General features: G+C 53.9%; 1 protein-coding gene across 2 annotated transcripts in view; it reads right to left on the bottom strand.

Moving 5' to 3' along the window:
• The window catches only part of JARID2 (jumonji and AT-rich interaction domain containing 2), a 245,507-nt gene that overhangs the window by 14,123 nt on the left and 205,427 nt on the right, over positions 1-25,957 (bottom strand). For both annotated transcript variants that reach the window (XM_060110539.1, XM_060110540.1), the window contains 4 exons: positions 15,908-16,140; positions 8,004-9,036; positions 4,398-4,897; positions 2,062-2,154 (listed from right to left, as the gene is read on the bottom strand). In XM_060110539.1, coding sequence (XP_059966522.1) covers positions 2,062-2,154; positions 4,398-4,897; positions 8,004-9,036; positions 15,908-16,140 — 1,859 coding nt within the window. The remainder of the gene's footprint in view (positions 1-2,061; positions 2,155-4,397; positions 4,898-8,003; positions 9,037-15,907; positions 16,141-25,957) is intronic.

Genomic DNA, 25,957 nt, shown 5'->3' with positions numbered 1-25,957 from the left:
ACTGAGCCTGCGCGTCCGGAGACTGTGCTCCACAACGGGAGAGGCCACAGCAGCGAGAGGCCCGCGTACCGCCAAAAAAAAGAAAAAAAAAAATTTATACGAAAGGGAGGGAGAAAGCGGTAACAGCCAAGGGGCTGAAGACGTCTGGCCACCATCTGGAGGTGTAATCACCACAGCCCCAGGCAGGCATCTCAGCAGACTCGGGCTGCAAGTGAGGGTCGGACCCCCAGGCTGTGACCCAAGCCAGCGAAACAGATGGGGGAGGGGTGGGCATGACCTAAACGACTGCAGGGCAAGAGGGGATCGGGATGCGCTTTGCTAACAGGTGAGAGGGGTTCAGTTTCCCCCCTCACTGTGTCTTCAGTCATCATTCCAGAAGCACAGCATTACCCGCCCCTGCTTCCTGGAACACCACTTAAAGGAGGAAGCCTCACCCACGAGCCCCCGGTGTCAGCCACCACGCCGCCATGCGGCTCTTGCAACGAGACCAGCCTGGGGGCGGCCAGATGCCCCCCATCAAGGAGGAGGTCGACAGCATTAAATGCCCGGGTTCCCCAAACAGACGTCCCAGCAGGCAGGGGATGACGGAGCAGCAGACGGGTTCGGGCCAGTCCTGCCTAGACTCACACCAACCTCTGCTGGGTGAATAAAGAGGCGGGGGAGGAAGGGGGCCGTCCGCTACGGGGGGGGCCACTCAGGCTGGTGACACCGGACAAGGAGAGGGCCCAGCCTCTCTGCAGGATCTAGAAGTCAGCCAGACAAAGTGTGGAGTTTAGCAAATCTTCCCTTTGTGTTTAGATATTATACAACTATTGAAGCGAAACCTGGGCTTCCAGAGAGAATTAATTCCTGAGTAGGAAGCGACGGACAGTGACAACCGTAACCTTCGGGGACTCCCGACAAGGACCTGTGCTTGTAAAGCAAAGGCCTCTTTCTCCAGCTCTGATGTTCAGCCCCAGAGTCGCGTTCCTTTCCTCTGACGTTTCTCCCACAAATGGCACAGGCACTCGGGAAGCAACCAAGATGGCCATGTGTCCCAGAATCAGGGCCCCACTGGCATCGCGGTAGATGGAACACGGCTTTGGCAGGGCCAAAGGTCAGGCCACTGTGTGGTGTTCACAGATACCGCCCAGGGTGCAGACCCGGGGCCTAAAAGGAATGACGGTGATGCCAAAACTGAACACGGAATTCACCAACCTGGGAAACCAGGACTGAGCACCAGGGCGGGACCTCCTGGGCTTCTGACGGCTACCATCAGAGGTGGGGTCCCACGCGGCACAGATGCAAGGGACCAGGCGTCCTGGTGACCCAGACTGTCCTGAAAGGCCCACTCCCGGGAAACCCGATCCAATCAGGGCTCGGGCGCCCTGGTGGTCAGCACGGTTTTACCAAGAGGAAGAAGCACATATCTTCGAAGAAAAAGATGTGCTCTGAGACCAGCTGTTCACCAAAAGCCAGGCTGCAGTCCGCATCACCGCATGCTCCGCCAGCAGCCGCCCTGAACCAGCGAGAGAAGCCGGGCCTCTCCCTGCACAGGCCCACCTACGTCAGCATCCGGGCGCCCCCGGCCACCCCTCACGCCGAACTCCCGCTCGCTGGCCTGGGCGCAGGACGCGCTTGCACCTCTCCAACCTCACGCAACTCAGAAGCACAAAAATGGCAACCTGCCAACCCCATTAAATGAAAAACAGGAGAGAGCAAAGGGCACAACTGTGGTTTCAGGGGATTCCAAACATTCTCTTGCAAAACAGGCACCCAGAGGACAGGGTGAGAAGGGCTGAGAGGCAGCCAGCTGGGCGGGGCCCGCCTGGGGCTCTCCCCGGGCCGCAGCCTCGGCTCCAGGGGAGTCAGGGCGAAGCCGACCTCCTCGCTGTCTCCATTACACCTTTGCTAACCCTGCACAAGTTGGGATCCACACGAGTTGAAACTTCTGGCCGCCCCCAGCGCCCAGACGATGGGCTGAGCGCTCATGACCCCTCCACCCTCCCACCCCCAGGAGGCCCGGGGCTCCATCCCTGGCTCCAAGCGGAGCGGGGGGCCGGGACCGCCCAGCTCACGCACCTCGATTTCAGCTGGTGCGGGCTCCTTGCTGAAGCACATGTTCATGATATTTCTTGCTGTTCGGTAAAAAGTCGTTAAAGAAACAGACCTCCCCTGAAAAGAAAACAAAAACAAGAGTCAAGCGTAAGAAACAAAGCAGAGCCAGGACCTCAACGCAGGCCACCTCGTCACAGGCCCCTGCGTGACGCGTCCCTGTGACCGGGGGCTGGGCCACGTCTTGAGTTGACACGAGCAGAGGCGGTGGAAAAACACTCCCCGGTGCCAACAAAGGAGGCGGAGGACCCCTGGCCATCCAGCGCCGGGCCAGACACCCCCGCCAGCCAGCAGAACGGGGTCCCACAGGAGCCCCGGGTGCACTGCAGGGTGCCCCGCTTAAAAGCTGCTTTCACTTCCTGGAGCAACAAGTGCAACGTGGCAAGGGCAGGAGAAAGGCTGTGGCCAGGGGGAAACCAAGACAGACACTGGCTGCACTTCGGGACCGGGGACCCCGGGAAAGAAACTTGGGCGACGCCTACACCCACCCTGAGGGTCCTCACGTGACAACCAGCCAGATGAGCAGCCCGGCCTCGTAGATGTGCAGGGGACACAGGGATCCAGCCCTTCTCTGCCGCGGAGCCAGTCCCCGCCCCCCACGCCGCCCTGGGACAGCACGCAGGCTCTTCAGATTATCTCATGTCCCCTCCCCACCCCTGCACGCCACCCCTTCCTGGGAATGTTAGCAAGGACAAGCTCACTGGGGTGACCCATGGCATCACGGATATGCTTTGTTCTAAAGGCAAGCCCTGCACTCCTCCCTGACCAGGCACGCTCACCCCGACTGGGGAAGTACTTACTGAGCACCGACTGTGTGCAGGCCTGGTTCTAAGGGCTGCAGATAGAGCAGTGGTCAGAACAGACAACGTCCCTGGCCTCATGGTGGCCTGGGGAACTCTGACTCACACAAAACAGCTGGGAGGTGGCGCTAAGTGCGATGAACCAGAAGCAGAGGGGCAGGGCTGCCAGGCAGGTGGTCAGGGAGGGTCTCCCTAATGAGGCGATGCTGGAGCAGCCCCGCGAACAGCGCCGCAGGTCTAGGAAGGGGGCAGACCTTTCTTGCCTGGGGAAGGACAGTCCAAGCACTCAGCTCGCAGACCCCACCCTTTGCTTTTGCTCTTCAGCTCTGTAAGTAGGGCTCTAACTAAAAGAGCAACGGCTGTACAAGTCCCGACTTCTCCTGACGTGCCATTCATCACAAAATAAAATCCTAACTGCTAGGAGGAACCTGATTTTGTGTCAGCTAAAGCAAGGTGCCTGTAATTCAAGGCGATGACACCCAGCACACAGCAGTCAATGCCCCCGGATGCTGAGGGGGCTCAGAACCTGGAGCCTCAAGCTCCCAGCCCCTCGGCGTACAGAGGTGCCATGGAGCACTGTCACGGCCACCAGACCGCAGCCACAGCTGGCCGGGTCCGGTAACAGGAAAAGCTCTAGGCAAGCAGGCATCTCTGTCCAGAAAGGAGGGCAGGACTCAAGCCTAGGAGAGAATGAGAAGCGAGGCAGAGGGTGGCCAGAGGTGGGACCTCGGAGCGGGGACTCAAAGGGAAGAGGCCAAACTCAGGGCAGAACCGCAGATGCCCGACACGTTCCCCAGACCACAGACAGGCTCGTGCGGTGGGAGCATGACCACAGAGGCCTCCACGGGGCCCCTCCCCCGGAGCCTACGGGGCAGGTCACTGCTGAAGCGGTGCAGGGGCAGTGCCCAGTCTGTGCCCCCTCCCAGCCCGGGTCCCCAGCGCCCTGCGGACACAGAGCCAGGCCGCCAAGTGGGAAGACACCAGGATGCCACCTCGCTCCCCAGAGGAGGGTGCCTCGTCAGAATGGCTGGGCAGAAGCAGGGAGCCTCCCCTCCCCCTCCCGCTCCCCAGGAGACCCGTGGTGGCGGACAGAAAGGAGCCGGCAGAGCCAGGCTGGGCAGGCTGGGTGGCAGTGGGGGCATGTCCATCGGGAGCTACAGAGGGCCGGGCCCCGATGGGCAGCCACTCCAGGACGAGGGCGTGTGGCTCCCAGGCTGCACTCCTGGCACATGGGCACACATGTGCGCACACAAACCCATGTAATGGACAGGAAGCCCAAGGCCATGGCGGGCAAGCGACTCCCCTGGCTGGGCGCCCAGTAACCTTGTCTGGACACCCAGCCCCCTGCAGACTGCAGACACCTCTCTTTACAAGGAACGGAGCCAGAGCCGACTGCCGGGTCGCCAGGTCTCGGGAGCCTGATGCAGCGGAGCCCCCTGGGCCTGCATGTGCTCCCCAGGCCCCGCCCAGGCCCCACCCCCAGGCCCCACCCAGGCGCCGCACCTTGTATATGCACTTGTGGAAGTCGCTGAGGATGCCTCTGTCGTCCTCCTCCTTCACCACCTCCTTTTCCTGAGCAAAGAGTCGCCGCCGCCCCGTCTTGAGCTGTGCGGGGCCCACCTCCTTCAGCTTGCTGCGGAAGCCGTTCCTGTGGGCCACGCCGTTGATGAGCCCGTTCTTGGGCTCGAAGCGGGGCAGCGGGTGGAAGCGGTTGTAGTCCTGCTCCGTGTGGCCCTCCAGGGGCCCCTTGCGCCTCTCCAGGCTCTCCTTCTCCATCAGCACCTCCTTCTCCAGGCGCCGGTGCTCCTCGGGGGACAGGGAGTCGTAGGAGAGCAGGTACTGGCAGTAGGCCTCCTGCAGCTTGGCCAGCCGGTCCTGGGCGGTTTTGGGGATGCGCAGCATGTCTGCTAGTTTGTTCCATTTTTTGAGGTCAGTCACTTGCTGCATGCCGCCCATCTCGTTAATCAGCCGGAAAAAGCAGGCCAGGTCGAGCTCACAGCCTCCTGGGACAGTGAGGGGAGAAAACACAGGGACGGTCGGTGAAAAGGCCCGGGAACAAGACCGTCCTCCATCGCCCAAGAGCCCATGGGTGCCCGGTGCCACATGCCAGAGATGCCACCGGGCCCTGGGGTCAGAGCAGCAAACAGAACAATCTAGTCTACAGAGAGACAGGGTTTAGACCTTCTTGGGCACTAGGACGATAAACAGAGCAGGACAGGCTGAGGGGCGGCCGTCTTAGGAGGGTGGCCAGGGCAGGTAGTCCCGAGGAGAGGACACTCAGGCAGAGGGCTGAATGGAAGGAGACACGGCCAAGCAGATCCGCGAGGAGGACGAGTCCGGCGCCCCCTGGAGCAGGGGCAGGGTGCACACCCCTCACACCCCAGGAGGCAGGGTGATGGAACACGGCATCCCGGCTGGGGCTGGCAAGGCTTGGGTAGCGCCACCCGGCCACACCCACAAGCCAGCGTCACCCGGAACAGCTGTGATGTCAGCAAGTGTATACACGCAGTATGTGTTGTCATTCCCGACCCCCCCAACACCCCCAGCGCACACGCACACACACACGGTAACTTATTTTTGATCCCCCCCCAGGATTTCCGGGCAGCAGGCAGCACCCACCTCGGGGCAGGCAGTGGTCTCTCCCTCAGCTCCTCCCATCACCACTCACACAGAGGGCTGCTTATCCCAGGAGGTGTAGGGGCTCGCTTTCACTATGCCCCTTGATCACACTGTACAAAGCATGTCAAAACCCAGATGTGTCTGAATGCCCGCCAAGTAACTCTCTCAGTGGGACCTGGAAAATCAACCTCCCTTTGGCCAATAAAGGGGGAAAAAATCTTCCAGAATAACCATCCACTGGCTGTTAGGAGGTAAATACACCACAAAATGGTAGGTGAGCAGAGTAAACATTAAGAACGTTTAGCTCTTTAAAGGGTGGGGATAGGTTTACATACGATAAATGAGCGGAAAAGCAGCGGGACCCCTGAGAGCAGCACGTGCACGCTGCGCGGCCGGGCAACACGGGGCCGCCTCGGCCAGAGGAAGGGTGAGCAGCGGCCCGAGTCCATCCACTGGGCTGGTAGGACGCTGGCATTGTCGTGGTCAGTGCAGTGGGGGCCACGTCGACGAGGAAACTCGCCCCAACCCTGGCCGGGAGGGGCCTAAAGCCCAAGATTCCAAGATGCACTCCAGGCCCTGCTCTCAACTGGGGCAACTCCTGGGGCTGCCCGCACACCGCCCGGACTTGCCGAGGTGAAGAGGGATGGGAGTCACCCCAAGGGGCTCAGACCACAGGCTGACCAGAAGGGAGGCAATCACTGTTATTCAACAGCACGGAGAAAACTGACCCAGTACTTGCAAATCCATTATCTCACTCCTCACCTGCTATCATCAACCCATTCTCAGGACCACGAGGATGCTACGTGACAAAGTGCCGCCCTCCCAGAGAAGGAGCAGCCGCTCTGTGGATTCCGGGAAATTCCTTCAAAACTACCAAGTCTCTCGCACTGCAAGGAGGCTGAGCTCAGAGCCACAGCCCGAGGCCTCTGCGGGTAACGGTCCAGCTCAGCTCCTCTTCTGGAAGCTGACGACGCATTACAGCTGGGGTAACAGCAACGGGTGTGAACACACACACCACACTGTCAGGTCCTCGTGGCTTCTGGTGCCATGGGAGTCAAGGTTAAGGAAACCTACTCTGAATGGAAGATCGCTGGCTGCCTTCATGATGTCACCTGAGCACACCGCCTGTCCCCAGAAGACCTACCGTCCCCCCCCAGCAGGCTGGGGGACCCAAGACATCCCACTGCAGCCACGACTTGGTGAGGTTCTTGGTCACCCACGCAGCCAACGCCAAGCTCCTGAGAGGCTGGCACCTCCTCAGCCTGTTCCCACAGCCCTGTGCCACCTTCGACCACATCCCTGACAGTGGACCACAAACCAAGAATTCTTTCAATTTAAGTGATTCTCACCTGCTGAGAGCAATGATGAAACCTCCATCTTACCAGGAGCCCTATCTCACTGCCACCTCCTGAGACCTAAACGTCCGATAGTATCTCCTCTGCTACCTGCCTCTCAAAACTTGTCCTCTCCAACCGGAGGAAGGACGTGCCCTATTCCTGTGGAGGGTCTAGAGCCAGAAGGGAAGCACGTGACTCACCTGGCAGACCCCAAAGGAACCCCCCTCCGCAGAACCGCTCATCTCTGACATTGCGAGTTCATCCCGGAGGCGCAGTAAGCGGGAGAGGAAGAGGGAAATGTGGATTCCAAGAGCCATCGTAGGCTCTGCCTGGGGGCTAAGGGCCTTCACTACAGCGGGGTGTATGTTCACAAAAGCAGGCACCAAGGAGAGCTTTGCTTTAGTGACAGCCAGAGCTGTGCCTGCTCTCAGAATTGTTCCTGGACCTGTGGGTGCCACGAGGGCCCAGTAATCACCAGAAAAACTGAGATGCAAGGATAGATGAGCAGAGATAAATGGGCTGACATGTACCCCACCCACAAAGAGTCAGATGTTGAAGTCCTAACCTCGGGGCCGCAGAGTGTGACTGTACTTAGAGTCAGGGTCTTTAAAGAGGTAATTAAAGTAAAACGAGGTCATCATGATGGGTCCTAACCCAACATGACTGGTGTCCTTGTAGCAAGAGGAAGGGACATCAGGAACGTGCGCACAGAGCAAAGACCACGTGAGGACACAGGAGAAGGCGGCCGTCCACACGCCAAGGGGAGAGGCCTCAGGAGAAACCAACCCTGCCAACACCTTGCTTTCAGATTTCCAGCCTCCAGACTGTGAGAAATCACTTCCTGTAGGTCAAGCCTCCCAGCCTGCAGAACTCGGGTAAGGCAGCCCCCAGCAGACAAATGCGTGGGGGCAGCGTTCCCGCCCCTCTCGCTGGACACCACTCTGGCCTCAGCAAGGCGGCCCGCAGCTCGGGGCAGCAGGGGTCGCCTAGTGTGAGAGCGGGGGGCACAGGACCAGCCCTCCTCCTGCCACAAGCACCCCGCACCTGCAGAAAGGGAGGCCTCAGACTCCTCCCGAGCCAAGAAGGGCCCGGAGAAACTGGGGCGGACACCACAGGATGTGGGCGGGGGGGTGGGGGTGGGGGGCGGCCTTACCTATGAGCGGGAGCTCGTCCATCGTGATGCCCTGAGATCTGAGGTGCTTCTTGATGCAGGCCAGCCGCTGCACATTGGGGCCCCAGCGCCGACCCAGCTTGTGGATGTGCTGGATCTGCGTGACGAAGCGCATCTCGTCGTTGAGCTTGCACTCGGGCCGCCAGTCCGGGGGCGGGATCACCCTGCACATGCCGTACTTCTCCACCTGAGGGCGCACCGACTCGATGTAGACGAGCGGATCGTGGAACTCCTTGGCCGACGGCCGCAAGACGGGGATCTCGTCCATGGCCGCCCACCCGGCCCTGCCGGCCCCTTTCTCGGCCTTGGCCGCCGCCTCGTGCGGCCGGGGCAGGGGCTCCGATTGCGAGGTAGAACGATTTTCACAGGGGGCGCCGTCCGGCTTGCCGTGTGCTTGTCTGCCCGGCGGGCCCTTGCCGGCCGTCACCCGCTTCGGCCGGTTCCTCTCCAGGCTCCGTTCGGGCACCTCCTTCTTCCCGTGGCCGCCAGGCGGCGCCTTCTCCGCGGGGGCCGGGGCCACCTTCCTGCCAGGACCCTCGGCAGCACCCGCCTCCCCCTTCATCTTCTTGGGGGGCGACTGCGGCTTGTCTGCCGGGGGCGCCTCTTCCAGCCTCCGCTTGGAGTTCCGCAGACCCTCCCGCAGCTGCCGCCCCCCGCCCTCCTTAGTGCATGACTTTGGGTTCAACCTGCCACTGACCTTGAGGCCATTGACGGTGTGCCCGGTGGACTTGGACGCCCCCCCGAGGGATAGCACCTGTTTTCGGGTTTTTGCATTGCTACTTTCAGTTTTCCCTGAGATTGTGTGGTTGACAGCTGAACTGGGCTTGTGGTGATTAGGTTTGGTTTCCTTGACCAGTTCTCTCTTGGCTTTGGTGTATGTGACAGTCCCCTTCGTCACCGTTGCAGTGTACTTCACAGTTTTGGACGGTGAAGGTCTGACTTCGCGCATCTTTTTGGCACTGGCTGCACTTGTACCCAGAGATGACATTCGAGTGACTCCGCCGACCTTAGAAACCTGGGAGCAGCAGAGGGGGAGAGGGGGAGTTAGCACCCGTCAGCGGGGACCACCCCACGCCGGACTCAGCAGCCGGCGCCCGCTTCTGGGAGGCGGTGGCACGGGGGTCCCGGCCAAGGCAGGCAGAACCCACAGCCCCGAAGCCAGCTCGGAGATACCCGGTCTCAGGATCTCCGCAGGACTGGGGCCCATCCTTCCGCGCAAAAACACGCAGCCAACCTGGGTGCTGCCCAGGGGGTCTCCCGGGTGCGCTGTAACGTGCACGTTTGTCGTCTGAAACTAGATGTTTCCCAGGGAGGACCCTCAACGTGCCTGCCCATCACCTGCCACAAGTTAATAACACCCGACAGCAAGGTCCTGCTGGTAAGGGGGCAGACACACAGGCGCACACCTGTGCCAAGAAAAGACGTGGCTGCAGTTTTTCCTGTGCTCCCTACAGCAGCATGATCTGCCCGCAGAATTTTAAATCCATGCTCAGTAAGTAAAAAACAAAACAAAAATGCTACGGAAACACAGGAATAAGAGCACTCATGTGGCTCAGATGCCGGTCACGCGCCACGCCCAGAGGTGTAGCTGTCAGCTGTGGGCGTCTGCCCGTCAGTCACCCGTGAGACGGGCCCCAGGGCACCTCACTGGATGCACCTCGCCTCTCTGATGAAGCAAAACAGGCCTGACCCCTTCTGCACAGACAGCTCCCATTTCCCGCCCCTACAAGCGTCCACATTCGGTCCTACGGGAATTTGGGGTAAACGATGAGCCTCTCTTCACAGCCATCTTACAGCTTGGACATCACAGTAATCTTGTGACACACAAAGGTCACCCTCATTTATAAAAAGAAGCCAGCGAGTGACAAGGGTGGACACCAGGAAAGCACTGATTTCCAAAGGATGCCGACGGGCCCAGAGCAGGAGCTGACACTGCGCTGGTCCGGCGCGGACACCACGTCACAGCCCTGCCCCTCAGTGGCCTCTGACATGTCATTTCCCATCCCGGGTATCGAGTTCTCACATGCAACCAGGGATGCCAGGGTTACCTGAGCAACACCACCTCCCCAAAAGGCAGACTAAACATTACATGTGCTCACTGGGAAACAGCAGAAACAGCAGCTGTCTTTTCTCACCAATGAGCCCAGAGAAGAAGGTGACCCGGAGGAGGACCTGGGCTCCCGAATTGGGGAAGCCATCTGGCACCTAAAGCAGTTCACGCCTCTCCTGTCCACACCCGATGCAGCTGCCCCACCCCTAGGACCAGGTCCTGGAGGGCAGGGCCTGAGTCTCAGCGACCTCTGCACTAGGCCCAGGCCCAGCCCAGGTCGCTGGACCCCATCCCCAGAGTCTCCCATCCAGTAGGTCTGGGCTGGAGCCCGAGAGTCTGCATTTCTAATGAGGTTCTGGTGATGCTGAGCCTCAGCCAAGGACCTACTTTGGGAACCACGGCAGCAGACAGATCAACAGAAGGTTCTGAAAACAGAAAAAGGAAAGAAGCCCCCAGACCTGTATTTCTTTATTCGCCAATTACACGCGGTCCAATCAAAGCCGTGAATTTTTGGTGTGAGACTGTGTTCCATGAGCCAACCCCAGGGCGTTCGGTGACCAGGTTTCTGGGGAGCCAGCCTTGACTGCTGGACTCAGTGAGCCCCCAGACCCCACTGAGGAGGGAGAGGCCAAAGGGAAGGCCCAGGAACTACAGCCTGGATGCACCACTGCCAGCCACTCAAGAATGAAGCAGGACTGACAGAGCAGGTGGTCTAGAACACGTAACAGGAAATTTTAAAACAAAACTAGCAGCCTGGCAACAATAAATTAGAAACAAATTTATAAAACCAGGGGCAGGGGCAAAGACAAAATTTCCATGATAAGTACCACTAATTTGGAATAGGATGTATGGTGAGGAATGCAAATACCTCAAATTTTTAACTGTTCTTTCAAATGCTTCCATTGACTAAAAACAAAACCATTTAGAAAAACTAAAGGAAATAGTAAAACCCTGCTGAGGCTCACAGAAAGAGCTTTCCATCAGCAAGATGCTCAGGTCTCTGCATCTTCAGAGAAGACACCCCTCGAAGCCCTCAATCTGTGGTTAACCTGCTCCGATTCTCACCCAAGTTACACAGAAGCAGACGGAGGGCACCGTTAATCTCTTCTTGAAGATGAGGGTCCGCCAGCAGAAACGGCAACCACTGCGCAGTGGACACCACCAAGCAGCTCCTGCCGGCAGAGCCCACCGCCAGCCGTCATGTCTTGCCGAGGTTTAGGTTCAGTGCCTCCCGATCCCGGGAGCCCAGAGAACCCCTGGGGAGCTTGAAAATAATGCTGATTCCAGTCTAAAGCCCTCCCCATCCAGATTTGACCTAACCGGTGAGGGTGGAGAAAGGGGCTCAGTGTGTGCAAGTCCCCGACAGCTCTGCGCTCCCCCGACACGGCTGTGCACCTGCAGGAGGCCAGGAAGCCAGGCTTCCACTCTCCCAGATTCTACCTGGAGGAACAGCGCAGGGCCCCGGGTCAATCCAGTCCGGCTTCTTGGGGCCACCTGACCTCCTGGCTCACTGTCGTACAGGAAATTCCAAATTTTCACATGGTGGAATTCTGCATAACTATTTCACCATCTTCAATGGCAAAAAGATCGTCTTCTTATTTACCTATTTGTATAAACACAGACGCCTCGTCATTGGCCTGTGCTTGCCTCCGGGGTCCAATGAGTAATTGGTACCAAAGGAGACAAAGCTATGGAGCGAGGCACTGTCTCACCTTCACACTGAGCATCTCCCCAGCCACCGCTCTATTCCACCACGGAACAGAGCCCAACACTAAGTTTCACCGCAACACACGCCCAGGTCACCTGGCCAGCCCACCACACGGGCCTGCTCTCAACCCTACACATCTGGAGGAAGTGCTGATCCGGGGAGAGGCGTCACTGTAATTCACTGGAGAATCAACACACAGGAGGCGGAGGCCCGCGGCAGAGCCCTCCAGGGGGCAATAAAAGCCCTTCAGCTGAATAACTTAACATCTCTTTAAGGTGCTCCTTCTCAGCTCAGGTGTGGGCTTCTGACGTTGCACCCCACAGCTGTCACCCAGCTCTGCAGGAAGTGGGGTGTCTCAGCCCACCGCCGCCCACCCGGCACCTGTAGCTCAGGTTACCCCTGTCGCACAGACATGAAGCGGTCCTCAGTTCAACCAGAAAGTCAACGACCAAACTCCCATTTCCCACTAGAGGGAGTCGTTGAGTCGAGTGGCTCTGCCCATCCTCTCAGAGCAGCAGCAAAGGAGCCCAAGAGAAACACTCTTGGTTGGAGACAGTGTATTTGGACTTTAAAATTCAAATTAAATAGCAAAAGAGCCTAAATGAACAGAATCCACTGGACAGGCAGCGAGTTACGGACAGGGAAGGCAGGCCTGCTGGTGTGGCGGGCACCTGCAAGTCAGTGAGCAGAGGCTGACGCAGCCCTGCTCTCCAAAAGGAAGGCCTGGTCCTGGTCGGAGCCCCTAACCTTCCCAAAGCACCTGCCCCCTCCCCTCTGCAGGCCACCGGACCCAGTCACAAACACCACGTGACAGAGGCGCCATTCAAACTCCCCACATGACCTGATGAAGAGCACGGTCAGACCTTACGCGTTCTTCTAGCTAAGGCCAGTCTCTCCATTTCTCTCTGGATGCTCATTTTTCATTTTCCAGAATGTTAAAGAATACGCCTCACTCTTTGGTCTGAACAGCTCAGCCTCCTCTCTCCATCCGACTAGGCCAAGACTTTTTGCAACTGCCGTACATTTGACTGTGAAAACCTCTCCTCAAAGGTGCCACAGCCCAGCAGACCCCCCGCCGGGCGTGTCTGCCCTGCCACACAAGCTGGTGGTTTTCTCCCTCATGTTACGGCTCAGCTTCAGCGCAACAGCTGAGAACAGGGAGGTGTGCCGGCCGGGGGCAGCCTTACCACCCACGTCTTCCACATCCTGGCTTACCAACCACACACGGTTGTCTGCAAAAGCCTCTTCACGACACGCTTGGAAAACACCTCCATACCCTCTCCAGGTGTAAGAATGGTTGTTTCTCCATCCTCAATTCGTTACTGTCTTTTAGTGCACATTACGTACGTACGGTTCTAAGAAAGCACTTGACACCTACCACACATCCAGATCATCACCCAGGGCAGTTCCAGGGCTGCTACCCATGTGTGGGTGTCACCTGACACACCTGGAGCCTTTGGGAGAATAAAAGCTGGAGGATTGGGGTGGCCCCTCACACTGAGTTCCCGTGCTCTGAGTCTCAAAGGCCAGGGCCTTTATGAAGCTGAGCACGCCACCCAGCACCGTGAGAGGCAATGTCCTAGCAAGAAGAGCGAGCTCTCGGTGCACTGGGGCCAGCAGGGCACGGTCACTTCTCGGCAGCACCCCTACATAGGGCATCCCTCCACCCTGCCAGGTGTACTTTGTACAATCACTGATCTTTTCTTTCAGGCCGACAGAAAAAAATTAATCATATCTGAAATTACAAATCCGTATTCTCTGGGCCTCCTGTCTTTTATGCAGTTGAAAAGATGAAAGGTCAGATTCTAATCACTTGCATCAGGCCATTACAAAGGAATCTACAATGGGCTTCTATTGACCTTTTTTCTTAGAGTACTTAACTAATGGGATTTGATGGTATCAAAATTATCCTTTCATTTCTCACAATGTCCCTGGGAGAAGAGTTCGCATCATTGGCTCCAAATGAACAATAAGGCTCAGGAAGGTTAACTATTACAGCTTAAGTCTCGGTGAAGGTCGTGGTCAGAGCCCAGCTAGACCTGGGAGTCCTGGGTCATCCCACTCGGGTGGATTAGACAGGGGAGGGAGGGCAGGCAGGAGGGGGTGGGATGGGGACGGTTACACCCCACCTGCAAGACCTGAACCCAGAAAGCCGGCCAGGCTCCTACAGTCACTCAGATGACAGTCTGCCCTGCTACCCAGGTCGCTCCTCCATCTTTTACACTGCGAGTAAAAGGGGCCGCGTGAGCCTGCTGTGGATCGAGGGGATGGGGCCACACCAGGGAAGGGGTACCTCCTACTCCCCTCAACTCTCACCTCCAACTGCGAGAACTCCTCTTGTTCAGTTACAAAGGGAAATCCTGAACTGAGGGGCAAGCGCTGGGGGCTGAGGATGAGTGTGGACCAACTGAGATGGGGGTTTACTCAATGCAGCCTCACGTGTAAAAGAGAGAGAGAGAGAGAGAGAGATTGGTTATGGTTCTATGTGAATAAAGTCACACATTCATTCCTCACTGAGATTCCTGCTCCAAAGGTGGATCCCTTCCCTCTCTAGACCCCTTCGGAATTGTTCTCTTTCATAAGCAAAGATCTGGAGGAAAGTTCTGCACAAGGGCCTGTCCGGCCAACAGCTTTGGAAATGGACTGGGGACTCAAGACACCAAAGGGATGGTGCATCCTCTACTTTATGTCCTGAAAATCGGGCTCCCAGCTCGGGGGCGGCCAATTCCACAACCACGCTCAGGTGTTCTCGTGAGGAAAACCGTGAGGTCTGTGTTTCAGGAACAGTGGGCAACGTTTAAAATATGCAAAAACCACCTGTTTAATCTCAAGGTAACACTTCAGAAGCACTAAGTGGCAATCTGAGAGGACTGTGGACACATTAAACACGAGGATTCCTGCCTCGTCCACTCCAGCTGGAGAGCTGAGTAATATCCGAAAGCTAAAGGTTAAGACAAATACTATGTGTGTCTACACACAATCCTATGTATGTGCGTGAACACAGTTACATATTCAGAGACAATGGTCCCCAGCATCATCAGGAATGAGAAAGACCACGGAGAAAGCGCAATTCAACAGGAGGAGTTCCAACCTTCACACCACAGTGACCATCCATCTGTTAGCTCTCTCCACAGCAGTGCCCGTCAGGGAATCTCCAGGCCGCCCGCGCCTTGCCCAGAATCAGCCAATCTTTCCAGGTTAGAGTCCTCAGTCTATTCTAAGGAAAGTTTTAACCGTATGTGACAGAATTCCCGGTGTGGAGAGCTCACCTCTGACCCCCACGGCTCACCCGCTCTCAGATGGACTGAGAACCGGAGCAGACGGCTTAATGAGACGCCACTGGACCCGGGTGAGAGCCGCACCGAGCTCCACACCCCTCCTCATCCCCAGGGTCCCCCTTCCAGGTGCTGAGAACTCTGTCCAAGGGCAGGGAGAGGTGCCCACAAAGGATCTGCATTCTGGATGTGAACCCGAAGTCGGGGCGTGGCGGGGGGGGGGGGGGGGGGGGGGGGCGCCAGAGCGCGTGCAGCCTCCGCTAACCATGAGAGCGCAGGACGGGGTGAGTGTCCCCCGCGGCTGCACCCGTCCCATCACCGCCTGCAGGCCTATAGGAAGTCCTGCCACGAGCCACCAACGTGCCCATCAAGAAGAACAGGGAGCACTCCAGGCCACGTGCAGGCCTGTTCCAAGGTAACCTGTGGCTCCCGGCCTAACCAGAGGACTCCCTGCCTCACCTGGTGCCCGGGACGCTGGGGCGGCGGAAGGGTAACGAAGGAGTGTTCCCTCTCCCTACCCTTCTAGGGCATCCCAGCAAGTGAGGGTCCACTGCTGGTGGCACTGGGTGCTGGCAGCATCCTCCAGGGAGGGATGCAAACCCACCAACGGCCCCGCCTAATCCATCTTCACGGTAGGAGAGGCGTGTGCACTGGCACCTCTGTGCCCAGGTCATCTTTCTCTCACCCCCTCTCACCTCTTGAGCATCCTTTCCTGCCTTCTGAGCTCTGGAAAGATGGATCTCTCGAGGCTACTACTCACATTTCCCCTTCAGTTAACTTGATGAAACGCGGCTGTGGCATCTGGCACCTCCGGGCCAGACCCTGGTCCCCCGGCGGCAGGGCTGGGCTTTACCTGTTTCCGTAAGTCCTGAGCCGACCGATGCAGAGGGGGGTGGTGGTGAGCGAGGAGCCCCCTGGCAGAGGAGCCCACGGAGGGGGCCGCTGGGGGGTGGCTCGCGGAAGCCTGCTCCCTCCGGCCGTCGGCCCGGGGATCACTGTGCTTCTCCTTCGCCGGAGTGGCCTCTTTGCTTTTGTGTTTCTGAACAGGTTCCTTCTCCCGTGATGACCTGCTGGAACCATTGAAAACTGGAAAGTAAGGAGAGAGGAATAACAAAGTCACTACAGAGGATGCTGCCTGCTGCCAGGTACCCTAAATCCCCCAAAGACAAAAGGAGAAAGAAAAGGAAAACGTTCTGGACAAACATCACATCTCACATGCTCTCAAGACCCAACCTGAAGTCAAACCAACCACCACAAAGGACAGGAATAATCCTAAACACAGAGAGACCAAAAACAAAAGTTATAAACACATCCTAGGAATTATCTGCTTTGGTTGAAACCACTGAAAAATCCATTTTAAAAAAATCCCTACAGGGACTTCCCTGGTGGTGCAATGGTTAAGAATCCGCCTGCCAATGCAGGGGACACGGGTTCGAGCCCTGGTCCGGGAAGATCCCACATGCCGCAGAGCAACTAAGCCCGTGTGCCACAACTACTGAGCCTGCGCTCTAGAGCCCACGAGCCACAACTACTGAGCCCGTGCACAGCAACTACTGAGCCCAGGCACCGCAACTACTGAAGCCCATCCACCTAGAGCCCATGCTCCGCAACAAGAGAAGGCACCAGAATGAGAAGCCCGCGCACCGCAACAAAGAGTAGCCCCTGCTCGCCGCAACTAGAGGAAGCCCGCACGCAGCAACAAAGGCACAACGCAGCGACACACACGCAAAAGAAACCTACAAAACAAAACAAAACAAAAAAACCACACACACACAAAATGCACAGCAGCCCTGAGAATATCAACATCACACCTTAAACAAAAACAGAAGAATTAAAATGAAGAAACCAACGACAGGGGCTTCCCTGGTGGCCCAGTGGTTAAGAATCTGCCTGCCAGTGCAAAGGACACGGGTCCAAGCCCTGGTCCAGGAAGATCCCACATGCCGCGGAATAACTAAGCCTGTGTGCCACAGCTACTGAAGCCCACATGCCTAGAGCCTGTGCTCCGTAACAAGAGAAGCCACTGCGATGAGAAGCCCGTGCACCGCAATGAAGAGTAGCCCCCGGGGGCTTCCCTGGTGGCGCAGTGGTTGAGAGTCCACCTGCCGATGCAGGGGACACGGGTTCGTGCCCTGGTCCGGGAAGATCCCATATGCTGCAGAGTGGCTGGGCCCAGGAGCCATGGCCGCTGAGCCTGCGCGTCCAGAGCCTGTGCTCCGCAATGGGAGAGGCCACAACAGTGAGGCCCGTGTACCGCCAAAAAAAAAAAAAAAAAAGAGTAGCCCCCACTCGCCGTAATTAGAGAAAGCCTGCACACAGCAACGAAGACCCAACGCAGCCAAAAATAAATTAATTAATTAATAGGGAAAAAAAAGAAACCAACACAGTCACATTCCACGAACAGGACCACCTCATGTATAAAGATACAGGGGATCTGAAAAAAGAATATATTCTTCAGTTTAAAGTAACGCATTTAAGGCTGCAGATCTGCTGACGGATATGGGTCACGACACGGCTGCTTCACCTCACCCCTCAGTGACCAGAGAAGAGGGACAGAGAGGCACAGGCGCTCTGAGCCAGACCCGTTTCTATCCCAGGAGTCACAACACACCTACAAGTATTGAGTGCCTGCCGACAGCCCAGGGGCCGTGGTCAGGTGGGGAAGTCACTCAGCCTCTGAATCCAAAGGGACTGGACCTTATCCTCACGCCCGTTTTACGGAGGACGCCAAGGGCAGGCGAGCGCCGAGCCAGGCCCTGCCGCGTCCCAGGCCCACCCTCCTGGTCCCCAGGGCGTGCTCGGTGCTGGCTCCCCGTGTGCCTCCTGCACACCACTGAACCTGCTTCAGGGAGTTGAGAAGAGAATAGCGATGCTCAGGATCATCACAGTAAACTTTATCACGCTGCTGCCCTGAGGTTTCTCCTCTGTTCACAGCTGGGACTCGCACTCCAGGGAAGACCTGATGGGCCCAGCACTCCTCCACGGCATCCACAAGCCCTTCTTCACATCTGCTTCCCGCAGGTCCCCCCGCCCCGCCCCGCATCTCAAACCCCCTGGGGCAGGTGGCCTATTTCTCCAGGGAACGAGGAAGGCTGCCCCATGCTTGGCTGCCCGGCCCCCCGAGCTCCAGGCGGAACAGCCAGGGAAGCCAGTGAGCCTTTTCGGCTGTCATTTTAAAAAGGCTCCTGGAGCATTTCCTGACAGAAGGAGCCTTGAAAGGTCACTGTGCCCACCCGCCCACTGGGTACCTCCACTCCAAGGCTACCCACCCCCCAACCATGCCTTGCAGAATCCCAGGCAGACGTCACCACAGGACCAGGCAGCTGTAAAGAAAAACTTCCTCCTCCTTTGAGTTGAAACCTCTTCCTGAAGCTTAAAGACACAGAAGTCAAACCCCCTCTCCCACTGGTCCATAAGACAATAACGTATGTCTTCCAAGGATGCCCTCCCCAGTGCCTTCAATGCTTTCTTTGTCACCCCCATTTGTCTAAGTGTCCTTTAAACTACATTTATGCCTTGTAGATTGCAAATATTTTCCTCTTTTTTGCTTTTCCATCTGTTATGTTGCTAAATCTGCTAACCCACTTTTTAAGTTTCTTAGCTTAGAAAGTTCTCCCATGAAGCTGATCAGAGGTGGGGACCTTCTTACATGCAGCCAGCAGCACCCCGCATGAAGAAGAAGAAAAAATATCCTAACATATTTTCAGATGGTATGATATTCCTCTAAGTTTCCCCCAATTGTTTCTGATTCGATCGCTTAGATTTGCTTCTTTAGTGCACTTGTTATTACACTGTATATGGTGTAACACAGAGATTCACGTTTTCCATATCTGGATAGGCTGTGAGCCCTGATCTCTAAAGCTGCTCACAGCCCAGTGATTACACACCCTAAATAGATGTGCAATACAGATGTAAAGACCACGCCACAGCAAAATATGGTATATGATCCTGTGTTGTGCAAGGCTCTGCTGCTTACTCTGTTACAGAAAAACGGAGCGCTTCGAATGGTTGGCATTTATTCTAAGTGTAACTAACTACACATTGTGAGAATCCATCCATCATACCCAAGCTGGCAATATCTGCTCTCGCTTTCCAGACAAATTAGAAGCAACATCCATAAGAAGTCATACTTCAATGTGATTAAAAATCAAGCCAAGGAACATGAATCTAGGCAATTCTTGACCGTTCACCCATTTTCTCAGGCAGTGCACATGGCTCCTTTATTGGAACAAAGCACGGGAAGTTTCATCCTTTTTCTTTTAATCTTAAATACTCCATACTTTCCTGAGCTTTGCTACTGACACCAAGATGAGCAGTGTGCTAATTCCAGAATTACTTACTTCTCTGTTTGGTTACAAAACAAATTTATTCTGGGTGTTGGTTCCCTTTCCCAAGATTGTATGAGTGGTTCAATTCCCAGCCCTACTGTCTGCACCTGGGCAAGCTGTGTAACTCCTCCGTTTTCTGGCCAAGGCTGGGGACCCCACACTCCTACGTGCAGAGCGTGCCGTGCCCTGTCTGGGTTCAGCAGGCACTCGGCGCCGGGGAGACCTCACTGCTGCTGCCCCTGTAAAAGGACCGTCTCAGGTGACGACACGCAGATCACGGCAAGAGCTCTCCTCCTGGCCTCCCGTCCTCCCCGCAGACGCAGTAGAAGAACGGGCTTCAACACAGCCCAAGGGCGGGCCTAAGCAGACTCACCCGAACCTCCTGCTCGACCCGGCTGCCTCCCAATATCCATTTCACGGGAAAACACAGGCGGGGCCAACGTCCTGGCCAAACAAGGAAAAATATGATGCGGAAGCCACGGCCCTCCTTGTTCTATGAGCTGAACGAGCGACCTGACCCATGGGGGGCCCACAGACCCTTTCAGGGGATCCCCTAGGTCAAAAGTACTTCCTTAATTGTCCTGAGAGTATTTACCTTTTTTACTGCGTTGACATTTCAGTGATGGTAATGGCTAAAGGTAGACCAGCCATCAGGGAAATGCAAACCAACATGACCATGAAATACCACTTCACAACCCCTAGGACGGCTATGTTCACGAAGATGGATAAAGGCCAGTGTGGGTGAGAATGCAGGGTGGAACCTTCAAACACTGCAGGTGGAAATGTAAAATGGCGCAGCCACTCTAGAAAACCATCTGGAAGTTCCTCAAAATGTGAAACAGAGTCACCATAGGACCCAGCAACTCCACTCCCAGGTATGAGCACAAGAGAAATGAAAAATATGTCCACATAAAAACATGTATGCGAATGTTCAGAGCAGAAATATTAACAACAGTTAGTAACTGAGGAAAAAATCCAAAGGTTCATGCACTGGCATTTAGCTAAACAAAATGGGGTGTTATCTATCCATAAAAAGGAATCGGGAACAGATACATGCTCCAGCATGGACGAATCTTGCAGACATTATGGGACATGAAAGAAGCTAAGGACAAAAGGTCACCTGTTATAGGATTCAATTCCTATGAAATGACTAGACCAATACATAAGAGACAGAAAGTATGTTAGTGGTTGCCAGGGGCTGGGGAGGGTTCAGGAAAATGGGAATGACTCCTAATGGGTACAGATTTTTCAGGGTGAAGGCAATGAAGATGTTCTAAAGTTGACTGTGATGATCATTACACAACTCTTTGAATATACTAAAAACTACTAAATTGTACACTGTGGGTAAATTTTATGATATGTGAATTACATCTCCATAAAACTAAAAACAAAACAAAAACAAAAGAAAATGGCAACAGGTAGCAAAATTCAACACAAATCAATGCAGTGGCACCAAACTCAATGAACAAATACTGGTCTTCTTCATTACCAGTTACTAGCGGTTAAAAAAAAAAAAAGTTTCACTTTGGAAAGTGATAAAGCAATAGAAATTGTTAACAGTATTAAATCTCAACCCTGGAATACACATACTTTGTGTGACAAAAATGGAACCACAGGACTTCCCTGGTGGCGCAGTGGTTAAGAATCTGCCTGCTGATGCAGGGGACACGGGTTCGAGCCCTGGTCTGGGAAGATCCCACATGCCGCGGAGCACCTAAGCCTGTGAGCCACAACTACTGAGCCCACGCACCACAACTACTGAGCCCATGCACCACAACTACTGGAGCCCGCATGCCTAGAGCCTGTGCTCCATAGCAAGAGAAGCCACCGCAATGAGAAGCCCGCACACCGCAATGAAGAGTAGCCCCCGCTCGCCGCAACTAGAGAAAGTCCGAGCGCAGCAACAAAGACCCAATGCAGCCAAATAAATAAATAAATAAATAAATAAATAAATAAATAAATAAATTTATTTTTTTAAAAAAAGGAACCACACATAAGGCATTTCTCCTGAATACCAGTATGATGACTATTCCTAGGGAAAAGCACTTGTGAAATTAAGTTGTAAGCTAGCTGCTTTTTCACGGAATGCTATTTCTATTTGAAAGGGCAACCGATGCACTTATTTGTCAGCCATTTTCTCAAAAATGAATAAACTGAGCCTGTCAAGGAAAAAGTAACTAACAGTGTTTGCTGCCAATGACAGAATTCACGATTTCAGGCAAAAATTACAATTCTGGAAAACCTGTATCTGCCACCATGAGTTTGACGGCCTCTCAACACTTAAAGACTTTCCCGATGAGTTCAGTGCAGAGAGAAGATTCTTGGATACAGCGTAATGGAAGGCACCGATGACTGGTAGGGGTGGATAACCCAGTGAACCATTATTTTCAAATAATCAATACAAGACATTACAAAATTGTGTGTGGGTCAGAGAGCCACTCAAGGGAGAAGGCAAACCAACGGATGTTAACGTAACAGAGCATGAGAAGCTCACCGATGTGGGTTCAGATGATGGTAACAACTGACCTTGAAGAAACTACCATTGGTTGAGTCTGGGTGTGAAATCAAAGAATAAAATCTTCACAAAGGCTCCTCCCTCTTCCAACCACCTCTCTGTCTGAGACTGATTTTCTTCGTATATGACTGAATGCAGAAGCACACCTAAGAATCTAGCAATCATCTCCTAAGCCAGACTTCAAGGACATCTGCAAAAATGGAAAATCATGCAACCCTCCTCACCTGTAACTTTTGGGGTTTGGAATACTGTCCCTTTACATGACACTGTTCTTTGTGTTAACATGTAATGGGGTTTGTGTTATTTTTAAATGAGTAAATATTTCTAAATTACCTCAGTTTTTAATTTTAATATGGTAAATATCAATAAATACAATCCACAAAATAAAAGCCTCCTGGGATCCCTCAATATTTTTTTAAGAGCAGAAACGGGTCTTGAGACCAACAAGCCTGAAACCAGTAGGCTGGCTCATCTTTTCCATGGTTATTAGCTACCCCATGGTTTACTAGAGGGTTTGAGGGCCCCTGTACTTATGTCTAGACCTACAAACCCCCCAAAAAGCTCAGGCTCTAAAATGAAGCTACTTAAATTTGAATCCAGATAAATCATTTGCTAACTATCTGACCTTGGACTGGTTTCCTGTCCAAGCCTTAGTTTCCCAATTAACTACTTATCTCATAGGGTCGCTTGGAGGATTCAGTGAGAAAATATGAGTCTAGAAAGGATCTTTGCGGCAGCAGTGGGCAAGCGTTAGCTTGTAAGGATCACCACACCATGACCGGGTCAAGGCCAGATGGGCATCAGGGCACCAGTGCTCACAGTTTGTCACTCTTTTCTTTTCCAGGTGAACCATGGGGGCAAGGCCAGTTGCTAGAAAGAGACTTCAAGGAACTTAGTTAAAAGCTGGCACTGTGGTTAGCCAGCAACATCTTTCTGAGATCCGGGGGCGGGAGGACAGAGCCTGCACTGTCATTATCTGTACCTGAAACAATGCACAACTCTGCTTCTGTTCTAATGCCCTGTACTCTGACACCACAAGCACCAAAAATGACTCCCCAGGAAAACACTGCGGGGAAAGGGGACCCTGATCACAGACAGGAGAGGAGAGAGGGAGGCACGCGCCCTTAACGTAATAAACCAAAGCGGCTGCTCTGTGAACTGCAGCACAAGTTTCTACTAAAGACTATTTTGATCAGATGATCGGGAAAGGGGAAGGTTTTCAAAAATACAAAAATTAAAATTGAATAAAATCAACTTTGATTTGCAAACAAAGGGGGAGTTTTCAAAGGAATCCTCTTTCTGTAACCACCTTGCTGTTTTACAGCAGCCGTCCACCCAAATGGCAAACACAGCCAAAAAGCCAACTCACGTGTCACTGGGAGGTGGACAGGGGGTGGGTGGCGCTTGTTAGGTGAAGATGATGGTGCCTGAGACGAGGTATGTTTTGTCCTCAACAGCTCATTAATTTTAAGTGTCGTGGGAACCTGCAGTTTTGCTCCTCCAAGTAATTATCTTTTGTCTTAATTTGTAAGATTCTCCAGAAGAGGAGAGAAGGGGAAAGGAAAAAATATTCACTCTCACAGGAAAAGCCTAAACCCTGTGAACATAAGAGACAGAAAGTTCGAGATGTACAGAGGACACACACACACTGTCTCCAATTAAAAGAAATAACTGGACTCATTTCTTTAAGGAGAGGAAAAAAGCATTTATCACAGTGAACCATATTAGGAAATTGTATTGTACTCAGATACAAACACCTCTGCATTAATGAACAGAGACAAATATACTGATTTATATACACATACTCTGAAAGTTAAATGGTCTGAAGACGAGGGTTTCCACACCACGGCAAGCAAAACCTTTACATCCAAAGGCTGGTATTCTGACTTAGGGTCACTTCAGAAGGTAAGGTTTGCTCCCAGAAAGGGATGAAAAAGAAACGGACAAGAAGGCACTTTAGAAACGTCTTCACCAGCAATCCCGCGATCATTTGTGAGGTGGAAAGCGATGCTTTCCAAGGAGGAACTCACGTCTACAGCTCCAGAGTCTGTACTAAACGGTGTTCCCCCATCTGACTCTGTCCACACAGATCCGGACGAGATTCTTGGGGGATCCACAAGGCAGTCGATAAAATGCTGATCATAAGGTCTTTAAAACCCTCACTCCATACACAACCTCTTGGAGGGACAGGGATAGTTTGGTTGCGATTTCTAGCCACCAGATCCAAACACATCTGCGACTCAATTCCCGCAACTACAAAACAAACCAGCTGCCTGCCCTTATCTGCCCTCCAGGAATCGCTAAAGTATTCCAAATATATGTAAAGTATGCTATCCGTTCTTCAGAGAAAGGAGTTGTGCAAATATAAGAAAGGTGATCTTCTTAAAAGCGCCCGCAATAACAGCAAAGACCCACATCTGAAATCAGTCATTCCCTTTAAACAGAGCACACAGGCCAGCAGAGGCACTTCTGCCTGCCCGCTTCCCCTGCCAGAGCCAGGCGCCCCAATCTTGCTAATTATTTGTGCTGCCAAAGGCACCTCATCTGAACGACAGCAAGTTTTTTATTAGGTGAGTAGGAAAGAGGACTCCTTGCTTGGCATCTGGCAAAAGTCCTGATATCCTGAGATGACCCAGCACATCTAACCTTCACCTTGAAGGAGAAATACAAGAGCCATTCCCAAAAGCTGGGCCAGAAGGTCTGCCAGCAGACACACGATGCACAGGAGGAAAGAAGAAGCAGGAAGCTGAACGTGGGACTAACCCCCAAATTACCTCAAATAAGACCTGCTCCCCGTCCCACCCCCAAAACAAACCGAAGGGACAAAAAAAGAATCGCTGTAAATAGAGAAGACTGTGCTACAGAAAGGAAAAGAGAAGCACGCCAAGTTTCTGATCCGGAGCCAGATATTTAAATGTAAGCTTCGTGTCATTACAAGGCGTCCTGACTCGGGGAAGACAGACTCCATCAATCGGCTGGCACTGAATCCTTGTTACTGTACAAAAGCCGCACTGGCTCCCTGGAGCCAGTTCAACTTTGAGTCACTATTGTCTGAAAACAATGGAATGTGTCTGCCAACCTGTGCCAACAGTTCAAAAGGATTTTAATGCCGCCTGTGTGAGTGCTGTAACCCGGTTTGCCCTGGGTAAGAACGGCTCCACTGACTTAGCTACGGCAGTCACGTGTCACGGTAGAGAAAGCCAGGACTTGTAGGTCAGCATAAGCCCCATGAGGATCTAGGTCATGCTGGGAGCCCACAGCAAGGGCTGAAACCTACAGAGGCCTCCAAGCACCCACGTTCTACTGGTTTACACCGAAGCCTCTGGAATTCCCACTCAGTGAAATCTTACCACTTCGGTTACGTGTGGAACAGGAAACAACTCTCTTGAAAACAATTTTTAAAGCAAATTGGATTTTCTCCTCTTTGTAAGAACCTGAATCTGTAAGTCATAAAATGTTTTTCCTATCAAAACTTGGTTATTACCAGGGTTCCAAGATCTAGAAATGTGAATACATTATGGATACTGATGTAATGAACCTGACAGAGTTAGATAGATTTGCCAATTAAACACGTTTCTTACATAGGATCCTAATAACTGCAGATACCAAAGTTTGAAAATGGCACATGACCTTTATGAGAATATAAAGGTCAGGGCATCAGAAAGACCATCAATCCAAATGAATGGCTTCTGTCATTGAAAAATGGTTTCTTGGCCCCCTTGGCCCCCAAAGGAACCAAGGAAAGGACAAGACGGATGGCCAGATGGTGACTGACCCCCTGCCTGTCCCCGATTCTGGTGGCTCCATGGCTCTTGCATTCTCCAACGTGCCATGGCAAGGACAGAGGACTGCCCAGGCTGAGGGCCTGCTGGGAGGGTGGGCAGTGGTCCAAGAGGAATCTCATACTTTCCCACCCTCCAGAAATAAGACAGAGCAGAGAACTATGGGTTATACTCAGACGGGGACAAGCGTCAACTGTGGAAGAGCAAATGAATGAACTGTTTTTGTAGCTCAGGGTTTCATAAAGCCCTGCATTCAAGGATATGAATTCTAAAAAGCC

This window comes from Mesoplodon densirostris, chromosome 10 (genome assembly GCF_025265405.1).
Source record: "Mesoplodon densirostris isolate mMesDen1 chromosome 10, mMesDen1 primary haplotype, whole genome shotgun sequence".
Classification (NCBI taxonomy): Eukaryota; Metazoa; Chordata; class Mammalia; order Artiodactyla; family Ziphiidae; genus Mesoplodon; species Mesoplodon densirostris.
This window is presented reverse-complemented; position numbering and strand designations above follow the sequence as displayed.